The sequence below is a fragment of the Suricata suricatta genome, chromosome 11 (genome assembly GCF_006229205.1).
Source record: "Suricata suricatta isolate VVHF042 chromosome 11, meerkat_22Aug2017_6uvM2_HiC, whole genome shotgun sequence".
Taxonomy (NCBI): domain Eukaryota; kingdom Metazoa; phylum Chordata; class Mammalia; order Carnivora; family Herpestidae; genus Suricata; species Suricata suricatta.
The window spans coordinates 94,227,455-94,250,672 of record NC_043710.1 but is presented as its reverse complement, the minus strand read 5'-3'; the positions used below and the strand labels follow the sequence as shown (position 1 = coordinate 94,250,672).

The 23,218-nt window shown below is 41.6% G+C and overlaps 1 protein-coding gene across 4 annotated transcripts in view; it reads right to left on the bottom strand.

Annotated features, from left to right (window-relative positions):
* Positions 1-1,182: 1,182 nt before the first annotated feature.
* Positions 1,183-23,218, bottom strand: part of KBTBD3 (kelch repeat and BTB domain containing 3) — a 34,361-nt gene continuing 12,325 nt past the window's right edge. The window contains exons 2-6 of one of the 4 annotated variants that reach the window (XM_029914705.1): positions 16,688-16,990; positions 13,220-13,464; positions 7,184-8,735; positions 6,193-6,248; positions 1,183-5,385 (exon numbers count right to left, since the gene is read on the bottom strand). In XM_029914705.1, coding sequence (XP_029770565.1) covers positions 6,198-6,248; positions 7,184-8,735; positions 13,220-13,440 — 1,824 coding nt within the window. In that variant the 5' untranslated portion in view covers positions 13,441-13,464; positions 16,688-16,990 and the 3' untranslated portion in view covers positions 1,183-5,385; positions 6,193-6,197. Of the gene's footprint in view, positions 5,386-6,192; positions 8,736-13,219; positions 13,465-16,687; positions 16,991-23,218 lie in introns of all 4 variants that reach the window. The other 3 variants (XM_029914706.1, XR_003900083.1, XR_003900084.1) reach the window with 3 other exon arrangements.

The window sequence follows — 23,218 nt, the reverse complement described above, 5'->3', positions numbered from 1 at the left end:
CACAAACCTGATATCATGACCTGAGCCGAAGTCAGAGGTTTAACCAACTGAGCCACCCAGGCACCCTGGGTGAAGCATGTTCAGAATTTAGAGAAAGAACTTCAAATGCCAATACATCAGACTGAGATTGCTAACCAGTATGTTCCATGACTTAACAGCAGAATGTCCCCGGGGGCCCTTCGAGTATTCAAATGTTGACCAAGAGGGGAGACCTCTAATTTGAGGGCAGCAAACCTAACACCAGGCAACGGGCCAAATCCCTAGGACACCTTTGTGCTAAACCTTAAGTCTTGTGTCTAGGGGGATTAGAGCGGAGGGGATGAATCCGGATTGAGGGCAGAGTGAACTGCGGAAGCCAGAGGCAGATGGGGAGTTGGAGGCAATGACAAAATGTCTGGAGCAGGAAGTCTGGCCCCAGGATTTGCCAGAGGGCACCAGGGAGCCTCGGAAATTCAGCCTGCCTCTGGCCTTACGCAGTCCTGTGGCACAGGGACAGAGCTAGCTGGCTTTCAAGGGTTCCTGGGAGGAACTCTGTCTGCTTTCACCTGGAGAGTAGACTCAGAAGAGGGGCCTGGGGGCCAAGGTCATTAGTAAACCGTAGTCCACTACACGGGAAATGAAAGCCAGAGAGATGATGGAAAATGGGCCTGTGCAGAATGAAGAAAATTTACAGGGACTGGGAATGAGTGCGAACATTTGACATGTACCATTTAACACGGTGCCACGTGGTCTCTCAGGCTGTGGACCCCTTCACTGGTTCCCCCAAGCACTTGGGCTGATGAGGTCAGGGAGGAGGCCTGCTCCGGAAGCCAGCTGGTCCTTGTGTCCAGTGAAGCAGGGCAGCCACGTGCGTGGCCCTGGACATTCAGCTTCCGCTGCAATCATTTGTGGCTGTGGACCTTTGGTCTGTTCTTTCTTAGCTCACTTAGGGCCCGGAGGCCTCTCAGCAACACATCTGAGGCCTCAATGAGTTCCGTTCTTGCACACTGGGGTGTCTGCCTTGAGGGGCAGGTGGGGCGTGTTCTCACAGCTACAGAAGCCCCTCCGCACACATGCCCCCCACCCCCCCCCCCAACTGCCACCACCACACTCATCAGGGCCATCAGGGGCAAGAAGGGGAGAACCTTAGCATCCACCTTTATGTACTGCTTTTATTTCCAGTAGCAATAAATACACACAGAATGCGTTTTCTGAGATACATTTTAATAAATTAATAATTTTATAGGATGAAATGTGTTACTGCATGTTAATACAGTTCACATGGACCTGAAGCAAACTTCTGATGTTATTTTGCACAGCATATGGCAAAGCCCACATTCCACTACGAGGGAAAGAAGAAAATTACTCATTTGTGTAGGTCCGGTAGCTGGGAGCACTGCCTGCCTAAGGCGGGGAAAGGTCGCTGAAACTCTTATGCTTTACTGGGGGACACAGCGGGGTTGCATGTCTCCTAAGGAATTTGCAGTCACTGTCTTATCTATTATTACCTTTGAAAGGAAACAGAATTAGATATTATAATTAAAATTCACTGAGAACACGTGATCCCTACACACTGAAAAAAATTAGGTGGATAAATGACTTTGAATCTATAATTTTACTTTCAAGAACCAACTATCCATGTTTTCTGCAATTATGCATGTTCTCCAGAGCTGGACAGGGCACGTGTGGCGCAGTCTGGCTTTCCGCAGGGCCTTGGTTCTTACTTTTCCATATGCCAACAAAAACTGCAGTTGTAGAAATATCTAACCCCATTTTCTCAAGCTTTGAACATGAGAAAGACATCAAGTATTACGAAAAGAATTAACATATACATTAATAAATAACAAAAGTACAATGTGATCATGTAAAATCCTAAAATAGAACAAAATAATTTCCTTTGTACACGAAAGTAAGTTGCACAAAGTACACTTAGACCCATTCGGTATGTATTTTGCTTCACATATTGGCGCAGCAGAATATCCGTTTAGTGGATGTCTTACTTACATGCAGGTACTGTGCTAATCAGGTCCAGAAATGATGAATATATGTCCCAATTCCTAAAAAGACTCACACCACACTGTGATACTTCGAGAACTGTACTCTGAGTTATCCCAACAGCCTTGTTACCCTTGGAACCAACAGCAGAATTTTTGAGCCAGTGGACAGTTAGGAAACATCAGGGTTAATGGGAATGAAGCTACGTGACTCAGAGCCTTGTTTAACGGTGGCATTGTGTCTTGGCGGCACCATGCTCCAACCGGTCGGTCAACAGCATAGGTGACGCTCCAGACTTAGACTGTTACTCCCATAAGGCTAGTCCTTATTCATTTGTGAGCCAATTCTCCTCCCAGTAACCACAAAGAACGTGATTGCTCTGATTTCTAAGTTTTCTATACTTTTTAAGGTCTTTATTAGAAATGTTTTTAAGAGTTGGAAGCCCCTATCTAATGAGAAATGATTAAAAGACTTATTAAAATTTGGCTTTAGAATTCCTCTCCCAGAAAATCTGTGTTTGTGATTATGTTGATGGGGTAAGGCGGGGGGGGCGGAGAGACCCAGCAAGGCTCTAGCTCCTGTTTAGATGTATAAGAACTGGAGAGCTGGTTGAGGTAATAAATAATGCCAGAATTAGTGAGAGATTCGGCAGTGCTGGTCAGGCTCAACCCACCAACAAGGCAAGAGAGCTGCAAGCGATTTTCTGAGGCAACAACAACGAAAAGGCTTGTAACCCGGCTACTGTGGCCGGTTTTCAGCTGTTAAGAAGCATCTGAACAAGAAGGAAAATGAGGCCTCGATTCTAGAGGCAGGGGGGACCCGCCACTATTTGAAGTACTTGTGGAGACAGCTCTCTGGGAGCAAGGGCTGGAAGTTAGTACCAGGAGGCAACAGCACTTTGAATATCAAAGAGAACTTTGTATCAGAACTTTTCAAACGTGAAGGCATTGAGCTCTTTCCTCCTCAAAGAACTCAACTAGAAACTGAAAAAAAAAAAAAAGTCATTAGGGTGCTTTAGAATTGAGAGGGACTTCTCTCCTAGGCCAGAAGCTGTATCAGATCAGATTCCAAGGTTACTTTCCAATTTGAATAGGGTGTAGGAGTTAGAAGAGTTACCTTTTGCTAAGTCTTGTAAGAGTATCATCCTGCGAGCTGAATACCCCGAATATGTATTCAGATATTAAATGTGACCAACTGTCATAGTGCCGTCACATAGAATTGACTTCTAAACACATCTGAGTTTTTAAGATATAAAAAAATTTTTAATCACATAATCATTAGACTCACAATATTTAACAATATAGCAACATTTGCAGCAAAATAAAGCATGAATTTGGGAGAAAATTTTAGGTACTGGTCTTTCAGTTTCTATTCTCTGTGAAACAAATGTGCACCTGTGGTGGACGGAAGGAAAAATCCTATTACCAGTGCACTGTAAATGTCAGCACCGCTTACAGACTTTTTCCTGAATAATTAAAACAAGGGAACAGAGAGCAAATTCCCTCCAGTAAGAATGCTCTTGAAATGATGGAGTTTTAAGACTCAAGTCCTGTAGAAACCTTGAGTATGCAGAACCATCGAAATCAAGTTACCTAGAATGCCCAAATGCTAAATAAATTGGAGGAGGAAGTCGCTGGTCCTCGGCCAGAAAACTGCTGAGATCAAAATGTGCGGGGTATAGGAATCTTTGGTTGTGCGCTCCTGCATAGGCGTTTCTCGGGCTGACCATGTGCCACAGGCCACATTCCACCACCTCACTCTAAATACGGCTCTGTGGAGGAAAGTTGTTTCTTACACTGAATGGAAATCTGCTTGCCTATAACAAATTCGAGCCTTTTTATTTTCAGTGCCCTCCAGAGCTGCCCATTGGAAGATAGTCTTAGTTTCAATTCGAAATATAAAAGAGTTTCCAAATATTGGACCCCAATTAAACTGAAAATGAGGACCTAAAAGTAACACTGCATGTTCAACAATATACTTAATCATTGCATTTATTGCTTCCAAATCTCACAAAGTAAACAGATGCTTCTCTCTCTACTTGACTCTGATTTTTAAACCATACAGCTTGAGTTAGGTACACTGCACACATCCTCAGTTGCTGTTGGTAGCTGGGAAAAACAGAGTCGTGTTGCAGGATGTGGTCACTCTCAACTAACTTTGTAACTTTCAAGGGTAGCATGTAGCGAATGCGGCTGTGATAAAGTCCTCTTTCCCACTCAGAACCAGAGCTGTTATGGGATTGTACTTAATTTTGATTACGCCATATTCTTCTTACTGCTCAGCCTCACGGGCAATAGGTGAACGAAAGGTGGTCCATGTTTTAAAACAAGTTTGCAGATCACTCCATGAGTTTCCATTGACTTTGAATTGCTCTCATATAAATGCTGAATTTAATCATTTTTCCATATAATAATGGCATATACTTACTTTCAACTGTAGAAGATGTTACAATATTAGATTTTTTTTGCAAGCATAATCCAAGTGTAGTGGAGCAAAACAAATGATAAAGGATTTAGAAATGTTTAACGGAATTTTTCCACAAGAATGAAAGCAATGTGGATAATGAGCACAATTATTTTGTCTCTTACAATGCAACATTGGCTGAAGGATGATAATGAAGGGAAAGTGGGCTTTAAAGAAAAAAAAATAAAGACCCAGGGAAGAGGCCATAGATACAAGGATGTCATTTCCTCTGACCTAGGCTTGCAGACAGGAAAAACAGCTCTTTCTGGGGGGACCGAGAATGAACCTGAGAGATCACTGAGACGTGCCTGTCAGAGATCCGGAACGGAGGGTGAGGCCAGAATGACAGACCTGGCTCCTGGACAGTGAATCCAGGGATTGGTGGGGTCAGGAAGGTGTGACCAGTTCGGTCATTGACCATGTGTGTCGTGCCTATGGTTGGGTTCCTTGAGGATTTGGAACACAGAAAACCATTTTTCAGTACAGCAGAGAGATGAAATTGAAGCGCTCTCTCTACAGAAGATGCAGAATTAGAGTGAACAAGATCAGTTATTAGTGGAGCCACGCCCAGCAGATAAAGAACAGTAAATAAAGGAAGAGTCTGGGGTTTTATAACTAGACAGGGTACTTTCTCCTGCGGGAGAACTGAAGAAGAGCACTCAGTTGCAGATACAAAGGGATGGCAGTGAGAAGAAAACGACTAACCAGTGAAGTGCAGCAATTGCAGAAAAAAGGCAGAAAGCCATGTGTGTTAGGAAGTATATTAAATCAAATGCAGACGGAGCTCCCTGGGCCTGATAACAAGGATATGTCTAGGAACATTATGATAAATCAATCAATGGCCAATGCGAAGATTGGCGGACATCAGGATGACACAATAATGAAACAAGACGAGGAAAGGATTCTGTTTCCCTTTAGTTTCTCCTTTCTGGAAAGGATGAACATTTCCTAGAGTCAGTAATTAAAAAAATGATTTATTTTAAACCTACTTTAATTATTTATATATGCTTAAATCAATAATTCAGTCAACCCACTTATAGGTCATCCACTGTGGTATGGTCTTTCTTAAATGATTTGTTTCCAAAGCCACAAATAGACACACAAAACCAGTCATTGAATTTTTTTTTTCTTACACACACACACACACACACACACACACACACAAGGCTGAGCATAATTAGGTAGGAAGGAAGACCACCAATTTGACAGAAGATTTCTTAGGCAACCGTCATCTGATTAGGGAAAGTCTCTGATTTTGAAATGGCATGGTAATGTAGTCTAATATCCTGTTCTATTTTGAAAAAATATATTTGAAGCTTATATAATAAAGTTTTATATATATATATGGTATAATTAGAGGACCTTCATTCAGGTATATTTCCACTTTTAAAACCTAACATGGTTATATCTTTTAAACATAGGAAAGAAACATACTCTCTTGCAACACAGACTCATTGCACCTGACAGCAAGGACGACTGATACTCTTTCTTTGCTTGGGTTACAGGTGATTAAACATCTCAACAGATACAGGTTGCGAATATGATCAATACCAAAGCCTAGTCTTTTTTTTTAATTTTAGAAAAGAATCCACTATGAATAATTTATGAAAATAGTAAACCAACATGGTGCTTTATAGTTGGGATATGTCATCAAGGAAAACTGATAGGGTCCTCATTTAAACACGGAAATTTCTTACTACAGCTCAAGTTTGGACATTTAAAATTTTAAGAAGTGCAACATAATGATACACTTACCTCGGTTATGCTGGAATATGGCAAGGATACAGGAAAAGTATGTTACGACTACCATCCTAGAATCCAAAAACTTCACTCAGTGGGATACATGTACAGATAGACTCAGAGCAGGTGTAACTTATAACTAACAATTAAATCGAGAGTGTTCATTCACTGAGCTCGAACCAGAGAATAAGAGAGGCCCCTGCCAGAAATCGGGACCAACTAGCACTGAGCACTACCAGAACCAGCAATTTTAAAAGCATTCCGGTAATTGCTGATGGCATTATGGCGTTATAACATGGTACATTATGCTCCTAATGAAGAGTTGAATCATAAAAAAAAAAGTCAAGCCGTGTTCAGTGCACAGTTTAGAAGGCTGGAAAATACACTGCATTTTGGGAAAATTTCTGACCAAAAAAATGATGGTGAAAACGGGAAGAAGGGACTAAAAGAAGCTAAGCAGTGACCAGGAAGGATGGGGACGCAGCCTCTCTTACACCTGCAGTAACAAGGTAGGTTCTCACCTCTTTCTAATTTTACTTCATATAATATAGTTTGCAAATAATTCACTATCACCACCTACAGAGATCTCCCCCCTCTAAATAGTACAAACCTGCGAACATTGATTTGTTCTTCCCAGTCTTTCACAGATAAATTACTCTAAAAATCAAGCCATCCATACCTAGGAGTCTTATTTACATATGAAAATACTAAGTATTCCGGATTCTCCAGGATTAAATTATATCTGATATAATTTTTGGTAAATGAATTTTGTATTTTAAGTTTCCAGCAACTGCTAGGTCATATATGCTGTACGTTCGTAGTAATTCTCTAACAGAAGGTAACATTTTATTTTACTAAGAGGTAAAGGCCTTTTTACCAGCTATTTAAGGTTAACAGATACACAGCAGGCTTCTAGAACTGGGATAGTTTCAGGATGTCTAGCCACATACTCCTTTCAGAAATGGTTAGAAAACCACGGGTCTCTGTATTTATTAAACTGAATTACCTGGCAGTAAAATTCTGTTAAGGCTCTGGGCATGGGCGAGACTTCCTCCCACTCAGACCTGCTGCTGTGGTAGACTTGCACTTCGTCCGTGATTTCATCCGGTGCGTAGTCACCGCCTAAGATGTAAATTTTGTCTTCAATTCCAACTGCACCTGCATTAAAGCCTGCACACTCAAAAGAGCCTTCACCCTTCCAGACACAGGTATCTGGACAAAAACTATAAACCTTATAGGTGGAGAGGTCACATATGTACAGCGTGCAGTTGACGGGGACAGCTTTAATTAGTGTTGCATGAAAAAACTGCCCAAACTCTGCTACTAGTTCCGACCACTGGTCAGTGGTCACGTTGTACTTGAAGAAGCAATCAAGTGATGGGTTGAAGGCGTCCGTAATCTCGACCTCTGACCCAAGAACATAAATGACATTTTGGCACGCGCTCGCTTCAGGATAGTATATGCCCCTGGGTAACGGGCTGACAGACATCCACTCTTTAGAAAGAGGGTCGTAAGACTCAACATCTAAGAGGCTTTTAATGTCCTGAGAGCCCTTTGTCTTTCCACCTATGACAAATAATCTGTTGAGAGCCAGAACTGACGTGTGCATGGTTCTTGGTGTCTTCATGGCTGATACCAGGAAGAATTCATTTTTCACCGGACAGTAGCACCAGGTTTGGTCGGTCGCATCGTGGTAGGACTCCGCAATGTGAAGCCGGACCGTTCTGCAGCATGGCCCTTTGCACCCGCCCGTCAGGAATATCTTCTCCCCGTAACTGGACAGACTGGACCCTGGCAAGTCAATCAGGTGAGACTGCGGCAGCACTTTCCATGAGTCACTGTTTATATTGTAGCAAAAGGTGTATTGGTCTCCACCGTTTTCGTCTGTTTTGTGAACAAATATGTATTTTTCGGTTGTGGACGGCCGAGCATCAGGGAAGAGCCCACCAGAACCCTGCACACACTTAACAGCATCCATGATTATGTCAAAACAGTTTGTGCTTTTGAGTAAGCACTCTTCGCTGAGCAGACAGTTTTGAAGGGTCTCCTCGGATAACTGATGTAATCTTACTTTTTTAATCAAATAAGGCAGATGCTTTTGCCTTGATTCGAGGTTATGTTTGGTCCAGCTAAGGACAACTTTCAGTACAGTCTCCTCTTCAGGGACATTTAGTTCGTCGGATTCCAGACATTTCTGCAGCACTCCAAAGTTCATCTCCAGGAAGTCACTGGATTTAAATAGTAAGGAAAAGTGGTGCTGCACAAAGTAGAGCGCGTGGTCAAACAGGCGGGGGGAGCCGTAGCTGTCCGAGAGAGATAACAACTGTAAACAATTGACGAGGTTAATGCTTTTTATTAAGAAGTCGCTGCAAGCTTTGGACAGGAAGGAAACTTGAAGAAACGATGACAACTGGAAGAACATTTCCACGTTGTCGTCCGTTATCTTGGTTTTCCCAGTGTAGGCGTAATCCAGAAACGCTCTTACTGCTTTGGAGGACAGGTTAGTGATGGTGACACTCCCACCGTCTCGCTCTTTCATGTTCACTTCAAACATGGCCCTGCAGAAAGAAAGAACACAGGAGAACAAGGAAACAGGAGTATTTGATCCCGTGGTCGTTTTCAATGTTACCTTAAAGTCATGTTCTTTACCCTCAGGTTAAGAATATGTTTCACAAGTATCAAGTTTATAGTTATGAAATATATTTTAAGGCATCTTAGTAAATTATTTTAATATCTAGAACACTTACATACCATATCATTTATCTTTAAAACACACAGACCACGTAACTCCCATACTGCGAGAAACGTACATTAGAGCTAGGGTACCGCACCTACTCCAGAGAAGGCTATGAAAAGATTGACATTTTGTAAACTAACTTCATGCTCTTAAATACCATTCATAAAATTGGGGTAAGGTCTGTCTAATGGCTGAATTTCTTTATTTTACGAGTTAATTAGTATCAGCTCTGCAGGTGATATGTACAAGTACTTAAAATAGATAATGCTTCTGGGTTTAGGATTTAAAAGTATCTTTCAAATTAATTTTCAGTTTGGCAGCAGTGAAACATGTGGAAGATGGAATACACTGATATGTCAGATGTCTCTAATGAATGTGTGTGGAAAATCCACCTAACAAGGTAAATTTAAATACATGTCTAAAGAGACATGTTTTATACAGCACTTTAGGAAAAAAAGGGAATGTGCTTTCATAAAGCTAAATGCCAAACCAAATGGCTCAAACTAAGTTTGTGAAGTAATAGCCACTGAGAGATGGAGGGGTGAGGTCCCCAGATTTGAATAATTAGACCAGCCCGAGAGGTCTTCTGAGTTGTAATTTATCCCCGCCTAGCAGAAGTGATAGATTCTGAGGAAGTGGGAGCTTCTGGGACTCAGTTTAAGCAAAAATATAAATTATTTGGAAATGTTTGGGCAGGAGACTATGATGTATGTATTTTACTATTAGTTTTGGTAAGACTAAGCTTGCCACCCATCCTTATATTAACATCATAGCCAGAATCATTCATTTTTACACGGACTCACTACGGCGGTTGTCGGTAGCACAGCCAACGGAGGTTGAGATTCAAGAGAAAGAGCTATGACAAAGAAGCAAGGACTTCCAGTAGCTGGACATTCAGTAGGACAGGAGACTGACTGGTTTTGGTTCTGGTAGAACACTGGTTTGCGTCTGCACCGAATAGTCCAGGATACCTTTGTGAGCAGCACCCCTGGTGCTCAAGTACTCTGGGGGCAAAGCAATTTCGTTCTTTTTTTTTTTTTTTTAAGGTTTATTTGAGAGACAGAAAGAGAGCACAAACAGGGAAGGGGGAGAGGGACGGAGAGTGGAGGAGGGAGAGGGAGGGGGAGAGAGAGAGGGAGAGAGAGAGAGAGAGAGAGAGAGAGAGAGAGAGAGAGAGACAGAATCCTAAGCAGGCTCTGCACTGTCAGCACAAAGCCCAATGCGGGGCTTGAACTCACAAGCTGTGCAATCACGACCTGAGCCAAAATCAAGAGCCAGACGCTTAACTGACTGAGCCACCCAGGCACCCCTAAACTAACTTAGTTCTTAGAGCCCATTCTAGAGGGGAATGAGAGCTATTTAAGAAGCTATTTAAGAAATGCAAGGAGCCTTCCAAATATGGAACACCCCTTAGGAAAAGGAAGGATGACAAAACACCTTCCCACTGGACTGTTCATTCCTTCCTAATACACAAACAAATATGGTTACAAAACTTACATACATGTTCTGCACTATGCGGGGCATTTCAATAACATAGATCAAGTCAGATGATAATTACATTGGCTTCTGAGGACACGGATAGTCAGGCTAGGGCAACAGTGGGAGCCTGGCCTCCAGAATCTCGCTGCCTGGGTGAGTATCTGGCCTAGGTGACTCATTAGCTGTGTGACCTTGATGTGTGGTTGGGGGGGGGGGGTTCTTCACGATGCTGCAATTCTTCATCTGAAAATGGGAACACCTGTATCTATTTTGCTGAGTTGAGCCAGAATAAATGAGTTAATCAATGCAAAGCATTAGCTATTATTATCATTTTATCTGATATTTCCTATCAGATCCTGTGTATTTTTAATTTATCACCAGCTTCCACATTTTCTTTGAAAACACATATGTCAGATCATATTTCTATACTTCAATCTGTTCATCTTTAAAGTATCCAGTGAACATTGATCTCAAATTTGCCATAATCATAAAGTGGTTGTACAGTACGTGTGATTTCAGTCTTCTCTCCACGACTTTATATCTCATTCAAAAACTTTCATTTTCCAAAATCATTATAAAGTGCATTTACCATGCATCATGCACTTTCCTGCTATTTCATATTTTCCTCCCAATACTCCAAAAAATTTTATCATAACACAAATATTATGAATTCGTGGTCTTATCATATGAGTATAAATCATATAATTTCAGCCTAAATTTGTAAATAGTTTTAGATGAACAGTGTGTTCCTTTAATAAAATACTATATATAATAAATAAATATACTATCTATAATATATATAATTTAGGTCATTATAAAACTGCCATTTGTGTTACTTCAAAGCAGGGAGAACTTTTTAAAAATATATTGTCCTGTTTTAACAGCAGTTTCTTAAAATTTAAAGTAGATCCATAAAAGCAGTTGAAAATACTGTGGCCAAAAATTAGGTGCAGGTACATTTAATAAATAATTTCTCCATGAGCGTAGAGGACTTCCCATTCAAATGCTTACATGAGCTTATTTTGTTAACATGAAAACACTGTAAGGAAATCAACTTGTTTGTTTACCATATTTTGTCCATTTTTTTTGCTAGGTTTGGAAATACTACTACTACTACTACTACTACTACTACTACTACTACTACTACTATTAATAGTAATAATATTAGTGGGCACTGTCCTAATCATTACATATACATTATTTCATTCAAGTCTCACAATGACTCTGTGAATTAGATTCTGTTTTTGTTATCTTAGTTTTTACAAATCAGGAATCTGAGGCCTGAATTGATTAAGTCACTGCCTAAGGTCATGTCTGCTAAGTGGTAGAGCCTGAGATTCACAGTGAGGGCATGTGTACTGAACACCTCTCGTGAAGAGGTGTCAGGAGGGTGAGAGAGAGGAACGGAGCTACCGGGAAGAGGACGTGGAGTACAGGAGAGCTGGGGACAAGCTGGTGGCACCAGGGCGTGGCACAGCCTGGGGACAGCGAGGCCCCGTGGGACCTGTGAGCCGGTGCGGCCCTGAGCCACTGCTCCCACCTGCCGGCAGGATGCCCCCCAGAGGTGCGGGGTGTATCAGTACCTTTCTTTAGAGGATTCGCTCCACAGCAAGAGCAGTGAGGTCTAATCAGGTGCTGGCAGTAAAACAGGAGTTAAAGTAGGAATTAAAACCAGTATTAGCGTATTTACATCTTAAATCTTACTATGTTTTTACCGATTTTATTTACTAGAGATCTCAGTCCTGCTTACTTTGAATACAGATTGCTTCCAACAATGAATATAATGCAAATACCACAATTAGGATGAAGTTTATTGTGTAGTAGGACTGGAGGGCTGGAGGCCAGGATGTCACCAAGACAGGTCTGTATGTCTGACTAAGAGGCCTTGCGGGATGACATGACTGTGAAAGTCACCGCTGTACCAAGGTCATGCATCGACACTTTACCTTGCAGAATCTGAAACCACTGTCACCACACTAGATTCTTAATAAGGCTCATGATTAGGACATTCTGTCCAGAACCAAATTCTATTCAGAAGGTTGCCTAGAATCAGAACACGTTGGATATGCTCCAGAAATGCTTCTGGAGGTACTTCTCCCCTTTGTCAAACAAAGAGAGGAGAAACCTTGAAATCCTCTGTTTGAGGCCCTCTCCCTGGAATAAACCTCGGGTACAATACATGACTGAAATCTGTTTTCCTCTCATTGTCTTCATTTTCCTTGAACTATCCTTCTGTACTTTATCCATCTGTCCCTTCCTCTATTTCCAATGACACAGTGCAAGAATTCCCCCAAATAAAATGGACGCTGGATCAAAACAAGTTTCTCTTAGAACATTTCAAAGAATGTTCCATACAACCTTGTGTTCCGTACGACCTTGGGAAATGCTGATCTAGGATGATCTGAATTTTTTAAAAAGATCCTCTTAAATTTTTATATTAAAAAATCATTAGTTAATCTAGGATCTAATTAGCTTTTTGTTTTAATTTAGAATATTAATTTTTTAAACATTTATTCATTTTTGAGAGACAGAGGAAGAGCATGAGTGGGGGAGGGATAGAGAGAGAGGGAGACACAGAATCTAAAACAGGTTCCACGCTTTGAGCTGTCAGCACAGAGCGTGACACGGGGCTCAAACTCGCAAACTGTGAGATTGTGACCTGAGCTGAAGTCAGAAGCCCAACCGACTCAGCCACCCAGGTGCCTCATCTTCTTTTTAAGAATTAAAAATTACCACTGCATGCTCCTATAGGGGAGAAATTCAGCAGTTATGAAAAATAAATGTAGTAACACAGAATTGAAGGCATAGACAGACAAGGCAAAGTACCTGAAGAAGTCACTGCATGCTGCCAAGACACAACGATGACATGGGATCGTTTCATCTTTCATGATTATTTTGAAATCATAGAAGACATTTTGTTCTCTAAAATTCTGTAGTACAGTTAGGATTTTCTGTCCATGATCTTCAGACACAAGGAAGTTGTTTTTCTTCTCAGAGGGAAGTCCATTATATGAGTTTCGTTGGTTGAGATGATATGAATTATCCATAGCCAATTCCGTTTGTTCTTAGAACTGGAATGAAAAACAGTCACTGATGTAGGAGAGTCCTGACGAAATTTCAGATCCAAAATCTGTTTAATGGCAATTACACAAAAACGGTAAGGACAGTCAAAATAAACCTTGTTCTAAACATTTGTTTTCATGACATGTACTAATAATTTTCTTTTGAATTTTTATAAATATTGAGCTCACTAGAAAATAAACAGTATATTAAATTGAGGGATAAAGTTCAAATCTGTATTGCTGCATCATATAGCATCATTAATAATTTGTATATGTAGCTGATACAGGATCTCCCCACATGACTAGTCTTGTTAACATGTAAGAGGTAGTATTTGATAGCAGTTGTCATATGGGTATATACCCAACACATCCCTCTCCCCTCCCATCCATTTTCTTCTGGTAGCAAAGCCGATGTTAAAATATTGATCCTGAAGCCTAGGTATATGTCTTCTGGGGTTCGACTTTCAAGATAGGAATGACTGAAAAAGATCAGTTAACTGTGTTAACTAGTTATGGCCTTTAGAAAGGAAGAAAAAGGCAAGCAGTGACCCAAGTTGGCCTATTTGGATACCTTGTCTGATTGCTATGGCTAGGACTTTCAGCACTATTTTGGAAGGCAGCTATGCTCACCACTATACCACCAACGCACGCTCAGCACTATTTTGAATCAAAGTGGTGAGAGGGAACAACCTCGTCGTGTTCCTGACCTTAGAGGAAAAGCTCTCAGTTTTTCCCTATTGAGGATGATGTTAGCTGTGAGGTTTTCATAGACGGGTTTTATTATGTTGAGGTATGTTCCCTCTAGCCCTACTTTGTTGAGGGGTTTTATCAAGAATGAATGTTGAACTTCATCAATATGCTTCTATTAAAATGATCCTATGGTTCTAATGCTTTCTTTTATCAACATGGTACATCACGTGGACTGATTTGCAAATACTGAACCACCCCAGCAACGCAAGAATAAATCCCACTTGATTGTGGTGAATGATTCTTTTTAATGTACTATTGGATTCAATTTGGTAGTATTTTACTGAGAATTTTTGCAATCATTTTCATCAGGGATATTGACTAGTAGTTCTCTTTTTTAGTGGAATCTTTATCTGGGTTTGGTATCAGGGTAGTGGTGGCTTAATAAAATGAATTTGGAAGTTTTCCTTCCATTATATTTTCTGGAAAAGTTTAAGAAGAATATTAACTCCTCTTTAAAAGTTCAGTAGAATTCACCTATGAAGCCACCTGGTCCTGGACTTTTGTTTGTTGAGAGATTTTTGATTACAGAATCAATTTCTTTACTGGTGATTGGTCTTTCAAATTTTCTATTTCCTCCTGTAGTTTTGGTAGTTATATGTTTCTAGGTATTTATTTGCCCATTTCTTCTACATTGTCCAATTTGTTGGCTTATTGTTTTTTTAGAATATTCACTTATGATTGTATTTCCATGGTCTTGGTTGTTACTTCTCATTTGTGATTTTATCATTTGAGTCCTTTCTCTCTCTCTCTCTCTCTTTTTACCAAGTTGGTCTATTTGAAAGCAGGACAGAAAACAGTACAACTTCACTAGAAAAGGCCTTTTAAACATGAGATCAGAAATCCAAGATGGTTGAAGGCCAGATAACTGTGACTTTCCCAAACTGCAGATTCGGTCCTATGCAAACAAGTTTACCCACCAAAAAGCAAGGAGGTGACAAACAGGTACTCTACCCGATCAGAGAAACTTGTCTAGTAGCACACTAGAAATGATCCCTGAGAGTCTTCAGAAAGGAAAAGAAGACTAGGAACCAGGGAGCCAGAGGAACAGGGAACATCGATTCCCTTAGTATGTTTTTATTCCAGTTATCTACTGCTTTGCAAATCACCTTAAACTTAGTGACTCAAGACAAGACTTTGTTGTATCTCATGGTTCTGTGGGTTTCACTGGAGCTCCTTGCTCAGGGACCTTTATATCCTTAGAGTCAGATGGCACCTCTGGCCAAGGTTATCTGAAGGCCTGACTGGATACAGGTCCAGCATGCCTCTTTCCTTCACATTCTGGATGCTTCCAGTGGGATGGCTAGAACAGATGGGTGTCTGTCTGTGTGCACTCTCTCCATGTGACCAGCCTATTCTTCCTCAGAGCACAGCAGTGTCAGGGGGCTGGCTTTCTTACATGGAGGCTGGGTTCCCTCCAAGGGAGTGTTTCAAGCCCAGGAGGAAGCTCTACACCCAAAAGTCCATTAAAACTCTAGGACTGGGCCCATCTACTGCTGTGCTGTCCAGGATAGTAACCATGAGCCATGTATCGCCATTTAAATGTAAATTACCTAAAATTAAAAGTGTAGTTGCTCTAGCCATATTTTAATCAGTAGCCATATGCAGTGATGGTGATTTTTAGGTGTCAACCCAGCTGGGCCATGGAGTGTCCAGACATGTGGCTAAGCATTGTTTCTGGGTGTGTCTGTGGGGGTGTTTCCGGATGGGATTAACATTTGAATTGGGAGAGTAAGTAAAGCAGGCTGTCCTCCCTAATGTGAATGGGACTTATCCCATCCATCCCAGAATAGGATAAAAGGCCAAGTAAGAAAGAATTGTCTGTCTGCCCAACTGTCTTGGAGCTGGAGCTTCAGGCTTCTGCTTTGGACTGAGACAAGGATGGTAGCAGTGCTGTGGGCTCTCCTGGGCTTGCGGGCCGCAGACCTCAGACTCCATGATCCTGGGTGCCAACTTCTTATAGCAAATCTGTCTCTCTCTCCAATTGGTTTCCCTGGAGAACTCCAGTAACACCTGTGGCTGTTCTGATGTACAGCAGAAACACACAATATTTTCCTTACCATGGAAGTTCAGCTGGATGGCTTCCGTACTATATGAAGGAAGGACAGTGTTACAGGCATGCATAAGAGGGCGTGTGCATGTACAGGTCAGGGGGAGTAAGAGGCTGGAATTGACAGCATTTTTGGAAAAATAAGTTACCTGCAGTAATTTGGTGAGCAGTGTTTTAAAGTAGCTATAAGTAGGGAGACATAGGAAACACGAGTGTCAAGAAGGGAGAGAGAGAATTAGAGGTTTGGGGCAGTTCTGAAGAAAAGGCAGGCAGAAAACAGTTGTACTGGTCAGAGTTCTCTAGAGAAACAGAACCGGTGAACCAATAGGTTACAAGCCTGTTGGTTTTGGTAGACAGACACACACACATACACAGTGGTGCATGTGTTTGCGTGTGCATGTGTGTGGGTCTATAAAAAATAAGGACTTGGCTCACAGGATTGGGGAGGTCCCAGGATCTGTGGGTGGCACGCTGGAGACCCGGGACAGCTCGGTGGTGGAAGCTCGTCTGCAAGCTGGCAGCCTGGAGAGCTGGGAACGGCTGCCTTTTCACTTTGAGTCCAAGGCAGCGATGGTGGTCTCAACTCCGCACGCCGGGAAGGTTCGTCTTACTTGGCAGTTCTGTCCTGTCCAGGTCTTCCACTGATTGGATGAGGCCACCCTCACTAGGAAGGACAACCTGCTTCTCTCAGTCTGTCCAAGGGTTAACCTCATCTGGAAGCTCTCTCACCAGAAACACCTGCAATAATATTTGACCAAATGTCTGGGCAGCCTGTGGCCCAGTTCAGTTGATAGAATAAAGTACACTACACATCTTTACTTAGCAGTGTTAATAATATGTGGTCTTGGATGGAAAAGATAATTACGTACGGCTGCCACCCCAGGAGTAATCCTTCACCTCGCAAGGCATGCCTCTTAGGCCACTTGTAAAACTCTGTTCTTAAAATTATGGAAATTTTTCCTCCTTTTATAATAACTAAAAGTCATCCATTTCCCCAGGGCTGTGATATTATGTGAGCAGTAGGATGAAGAGGCTTCAGAATCAGAAGAATGGGTTCTGGTGCAGCTTCAGCACTTAACTTGTGCAATACCTGAGGCCAGGAGCATCTGGTCTTTGATTCTCATATTTCCTCTTGTAAAATAGGGATAAACTATACCAGTCAGTCGTATTGTTGAGACGAGTAAAGATAATACATACTTTAGCATTTAGGATAGGCTAAATAAGTGGAATTTCGTACTTACTTTCTATTAAATTTTAACACAAAAGCCAAGGAAATCACATAACTGACAGTAATCAGGAGGCTGACATTCCTCACGTGGTGGGGAGAACAGCCGGGGAAGCAGCTCTCTGGTAACAGCTAAGGCTGAGTCGAACCCAAGAGCTGTCACTGTAAGAGTTTTGCTGGAGTGCCAGATCAGTGGACGGAAGACACACCCGGCTTGAGACTAGAGCCAGCCTCTTCCTGCCTCCCTGACGCTGCAGGGAGAGGCCAAGGAGTGTGTCCAGCACATCAAAGAGTACGCAGGGCAGAGAAGCAGGCATTAGAGAGACAGACATGACTTGATGCTGTGCAAAGGGTCAAAGCACCTTCTCAGCCATGCAGGGAGGCCAAGGTGTGTCTCCTGCTCTGCTTCTCGCGTCCAGCAAGGGGCTGGTGCGTCAGTGATGTGTAGCAGCGCCGCAGGCTCTCTGCTCAGCCTGCCTCGGAGAACCACAGAATTGGTTAGGAGACGCAGTCCGCGTCGCCCAGTCGCCCCCTGGACCTGTCTCAATTCTCATTCATTTAAAGATATGTATTTAAATCTCTCTGACAGAGGATCTTAGATTCTTCTTGGGTTGTAAAAGTTTTCTCAATGTTTAGGATTATAGGTGTTGAGAAGGCTGTGATCCATGTGGGGCTGTGTAATGCAGAGATTCGTACCCTGACCTTCTAACTGTCCAGTAGGGGGAGATGGAGAGAAGGACATGGGTAGGTGGTGAACACTCTTCACAACACTTTCATCCTGCATGTGATTCTGTACATGTGTGTGTGTATCTATGCATACAACTAATTTAAAATATATTTTTACGGGCATTAAAAAATACCTCTATTTTCCAATTCTTTGATGTGGAAACTACCAAAGTTTCAGTATTTCATGCTGATTCCACCTCCACCCAGCTCCATTCGTTATATATTTCCGCTGAGATGAACGGCCTCTATATTCCCCAAGCCAGACACTGGGAAGTTCTCCTTCACCAACCGTGTCTATTTTAAAGCCACTGCCCTTTCTCCACCCTGCTGCCGTCTTCGGGATGACTCTCTCCCTTATCTCCCTTGAATTGCTGTAATCCCTGCACTTGGATCTTCCCTGTGCTGTAACGTTTTACTGAATATCCTCTGGGCTTCAAACCCATGCGGGCACTGGGCACATAAAGATAAATGGATCACAGGGCCCCTGCTCTTGCAGGCCTCCTGGCCAGGTGGAAAGAAGGAAGCAACAAATGTGATAAGGGTCAAAGCTGAGATGGGAAGAGTATCATGGAGGCTGGAAGGACAAATCTCAGGCTTGCTCGCAGGGGGTAGGAGGACAAAGCAGAGAAGGGAGAGTATGAAGAAAGAATTCTGATGAATGTGGTACTTGAGCTGTTAAAGAAAACATGAAAGATGATGGTAAGTGCAGAGACGTGGATGAAAGAGTTGTCATAGCCCCTTGGATGGAATACAATGTTGAGGCTCAGAGACGGGCAGATAAAGCTGGAGTGGTAAGCGGGGGCTGGCTCACGCAGTCTTGCTACCCTGTGAGGGGCCTGGGTTTCATTCTAGAGGCAATGAGGAATATTTAGAAGGACCTTAAATAGGAGAAGAATTACACCATTGGATCTATATTTTAGAAACATCATTCTGCTAGGAATACAGCAGTGAGTAACCAAGACGTGGCTCCTTTTCTCATGGCGCTTACCATCTAAGGTAGCATTTACTGGTATGAGTATTATCAATTTGAAAAAATCCAAACACTGGTTTTTTTTTGGGGGGGGATAAGAAATTTTTGTTGTTGCTAAGCCCCTGAGATGTGTCTATTACAAAAATAGGATTAATTAATGCATGTTAATTTTAATCCCACCAACTCAAGTATATTTACTAATCTAAATATCTGTCGATATTTTGTGTTTTCTGCATAAAAAATGATATCATTTGTAGCCAATGAGGCTTATTTTCTTTCCTATTTTTTTATAGGCAATATTTCTTTTTCTTTTACTACAGAAGTAGCTAGGATCTCCTATGCAATGTTTAATTAAGACAACAATGGTTTGTAATATTTTTTAATAAACATATATGTGTATATATAATTTATACCTAATTATGTATAGCTATTTATACATATATAAGGAACTTGTAATTTGTGTTAGATTAAATCAATTATTGAGGCTCACAGTTTATGGATAAAAAGTGAACCCTATGATATATGTATACAGTAATTTTTATTTCTATGACTAGTAATATAAGTAAAACTACTTAGTAGAAACTTTCAAACTAACACATTAGCATTATACATAGGTATTAATTTTGGTAAAGTGGTTAAAAGTTAAAGGCTGCCATGGTTACTTCATATAGAATGGCTTCATATAGAAGCGGAAATTTTCTATTTTCTTAACTTGGTTTGACTACATTTCTGTGTGTAGACTTTATTTAAAAATAATAATTATAAGTGGTATTGGAGAGAAAGGGTGAAAGAAAGTTTATGGCAGTGATAGAACTCAATCCACAAGATCTCTAAAGCCACTGAAATGATAAAAATCAATCAAGGAAAATAAGTAGAATTAGTGGAGAAGAGGGCACAGAATGGAACTCCAGTGATAAGTAACCTTAAGGGACAGACCATTTAGTTGAAGAATTATTCGTGTAGCACCTGCTACCTACCAGGTGAAGGTCTAGATGAACTGAAAATATAGTGGGAAGTGCAGTTTGTGGAAGACACAAGGTGAGAAGTTCTACAGCGAAGGAAAACTCACAAAGAGCAGGGACAGAAATGGAGGAAAGTTAGGAGAGGTGGTGGAAAGCAGAAGAGGATTTCCTGTAGGAAGCAGTTACATCATCCAAAGCTGAGGAGGGTAGGCAAGGTAAGGACTGAAGAGACATTGTTGGTGATTCGGGGGTGGGGTGAGGAGAGGCCAGATTATAGTAGTTTTAAGAGGGAGTACTGGACAGAAATTTGTATAAGTTATTTTTTAAAGAAGTCCAGTAAGGTAAGGGCTAGAGGAGTAGGAGGATTCTAGAAAATTTTGTTTTCTTTTGTTTGAGATGTGAAAAACCTGAACATGTACTACACTGAGGACAGAGTGGCAATATGGGGGCAACTGAGATAAACAAGGACAACAATCTTCCATCCATATCACAAAGCATATCCTTCCAGACCTTTAAACCCGTACATCAAAGAACAATACTATATGGTGAAACTTCCATTTCTGTTAACAGGTAAACATTGATAGCAAGTATATGGTTAGAGACTCTTAACTTTTATAGTTATTCACTGATATAAGAAGCCTGAAGGTACTAGAATTTATAGTAAGGAATTTATATAGTTATTTCATCCAACGTTCATAATCCTTTAATTTCAGTATTAATAATGACTGTTTTCAAAATGGGAAGTTGAGGCTCAAGATTGAATAATGAGCATTAAGATGTAAAACCAGTAGAAACCTGCTTAATTCTAAGTTCATACTCTTTTCAATACTCTTCTGGCCATAGATATTAATATCATATGAAGGCATAGAGTCCTTTTCATGTGAATAAGATCCAACCATAAACGTACTGGCCAAAAAATCACCATGGCAGTTTAAGGTCATTCTGAATAAGAAAGATATATTGGATAATAAAAATAGCTAACATTTATAGAGCCAATACTTTGTGCCAGGTACTGATCCTTGGGTTTCACACAGTATTTAATTTAATTCTTATAAATATTACTCCTATAAAAAACAGTAAGGTGTAGCAGACATGCTCTGCACTATTTCTGCTGCTAAGGACAACTGAAAACCCTGGACACATATGAAAATATATATCATCAATATATGAAGACTGTGAAAGGTGGAGAGAAACAGGCAGACTGGCTAGTGAACATGGGACCCAGGAACAATACAGGGGTGAGTTCTTTGGGTTTTATTTTTGCGTAAGATAAGTGGACAGCATGAACACCATGAACCTGTCTGGCCAGGGAGCTCAGTGTGTTTTGCCTGATGCAGGTCCCTGACTACCAAGCCTAACTGGCTGTGAAGGCTGTTACCATGGCCCTTGCCCAGGCTGGGAAGCAAATGTGAAGCCCTCTTGCACTGAACACAGCTTCCACCCCCGCCCAACAAGCAAGCCTACCCAGAACACCTGGGAAGCAGTGTAGCCCAACCTATAGCCATGCTTACGACAGCAGGGCAGCAGAGAGCCAAGCAGGCAGCTCTTTCCATCTTTAGAGCAAAGCTGGTAGTACTGTCTGAGCAAGGAGTTTGGTGGGCAGCTGTCTGTTGGATTCAGGTCCTCCACCATTAAGCTAAAGGGGCGTGGAGCCTGTTTTACAACTCCACTCAGGCAAGGAAGCACCTTTGCAGCCCTGCCTGTTGAGTGTAGCACCCAGTCCTGCCTGAGTAGGAAGTTTAACCAGAGAATCCATGCAACCACAGAGCCCATCCCGCAGCTGGGAATGGTCAGGAAGATGACTGTTTCTAGCCATCAGCACTCAGCCTGACCTCAGAGCTCAGGTGGTCTCCTTGCCCAAATAGAAGCCCTGATAGCAAGCTCCACCTGACCAAGGATGCTGCCAGCTGACCTGTCCAGAACCAAGGTGAACTGACTGGTGAAAGATTCTCTGGAGAAGAGAAGCTGTAAAATGTGGAAGAGGAGACTACTTACTCAAAGGTGCAGATCCCAACACAAACAATCAAGGATTGTGAAGAATCAGGTAAACATGACATCACTAGATGAAAGTAATAAAGCCTCAATAATTGACCCTAAAAAAACAGGAGATCTATAAACGGTCTGCAAAAAATTCATAGTATTCCTCTTAAAGAAGTTAAGTGAACTACAAAAAAACACAAATAACTAAATAAAATTAGGGAAACAATACCTGAAGAAAATGAGAAGTTCAACAAAGAAACATCATGAAGGAAGGAAAGGAGGGAGGAAGGAAGGAAAAGAAAAGGAAAGTAGGGAGGGAGGGAGGGGAGTGAGAGGGAGAGGGGGAAGGAGGAAAGAGAAAGAGAGGGGGGAGGGAGGGAGGAGGAGGGAGAGAGAGAGGGAGAGGGAGAGACAGAGAGAGAGAGAGAGAGAGAAAACAAAAGAGAGATGTTGGGGCCCAGAAGGCAATAATAACCCTCAAACAATAGTTTGCCTCTTGGGCCGCACATATGGCTTCTGCTCATCCTATGATTTACTTTATTTTCTGGCTCTTTGTCTACTGTAGGGAGTGAACATAATCCTCTCCCAAAAGATTTGCTTAAGGATAAGCATCCCACCCTTGAATAACTAATGAAGGGCCTTAAGGAATGTACTTAAGGAGGAGATACTCATAGAATTCTTCAGACTTATCATATGTTTAAAACCAGACTATTATTAGGGGATTCTTCTTTTTGCAATGACTTAAACCTGTTACTTACTGATAAGAATGATGCAGTCATCCAGGGTATATAAGACCCTGGCTATCTTAATAAACGTGTCCTTTTTTTACCAACCGCCATCCATGCTGTCTGTCTCGTCTGTCTTGTCTGTCTTGTTCGTCTTGTCCATCTTTCTTAGAGATATTTTCGCCGACACCAACCCCCTACTTGGGACCTTTGACTGTGGTGCGTGGGCTGGTCCCCCGCAGAGAGAAATCCTAAAGTTGAAGAATCCAGTGACTGACACGAAGAATTCAATGGAGAGCTTCAACAGCAGACTCCATCAAGCAGAAGAATCAGTGAACTATAAAGTAGGGCATTTGAAATTATCCAGTCAGAATAGCA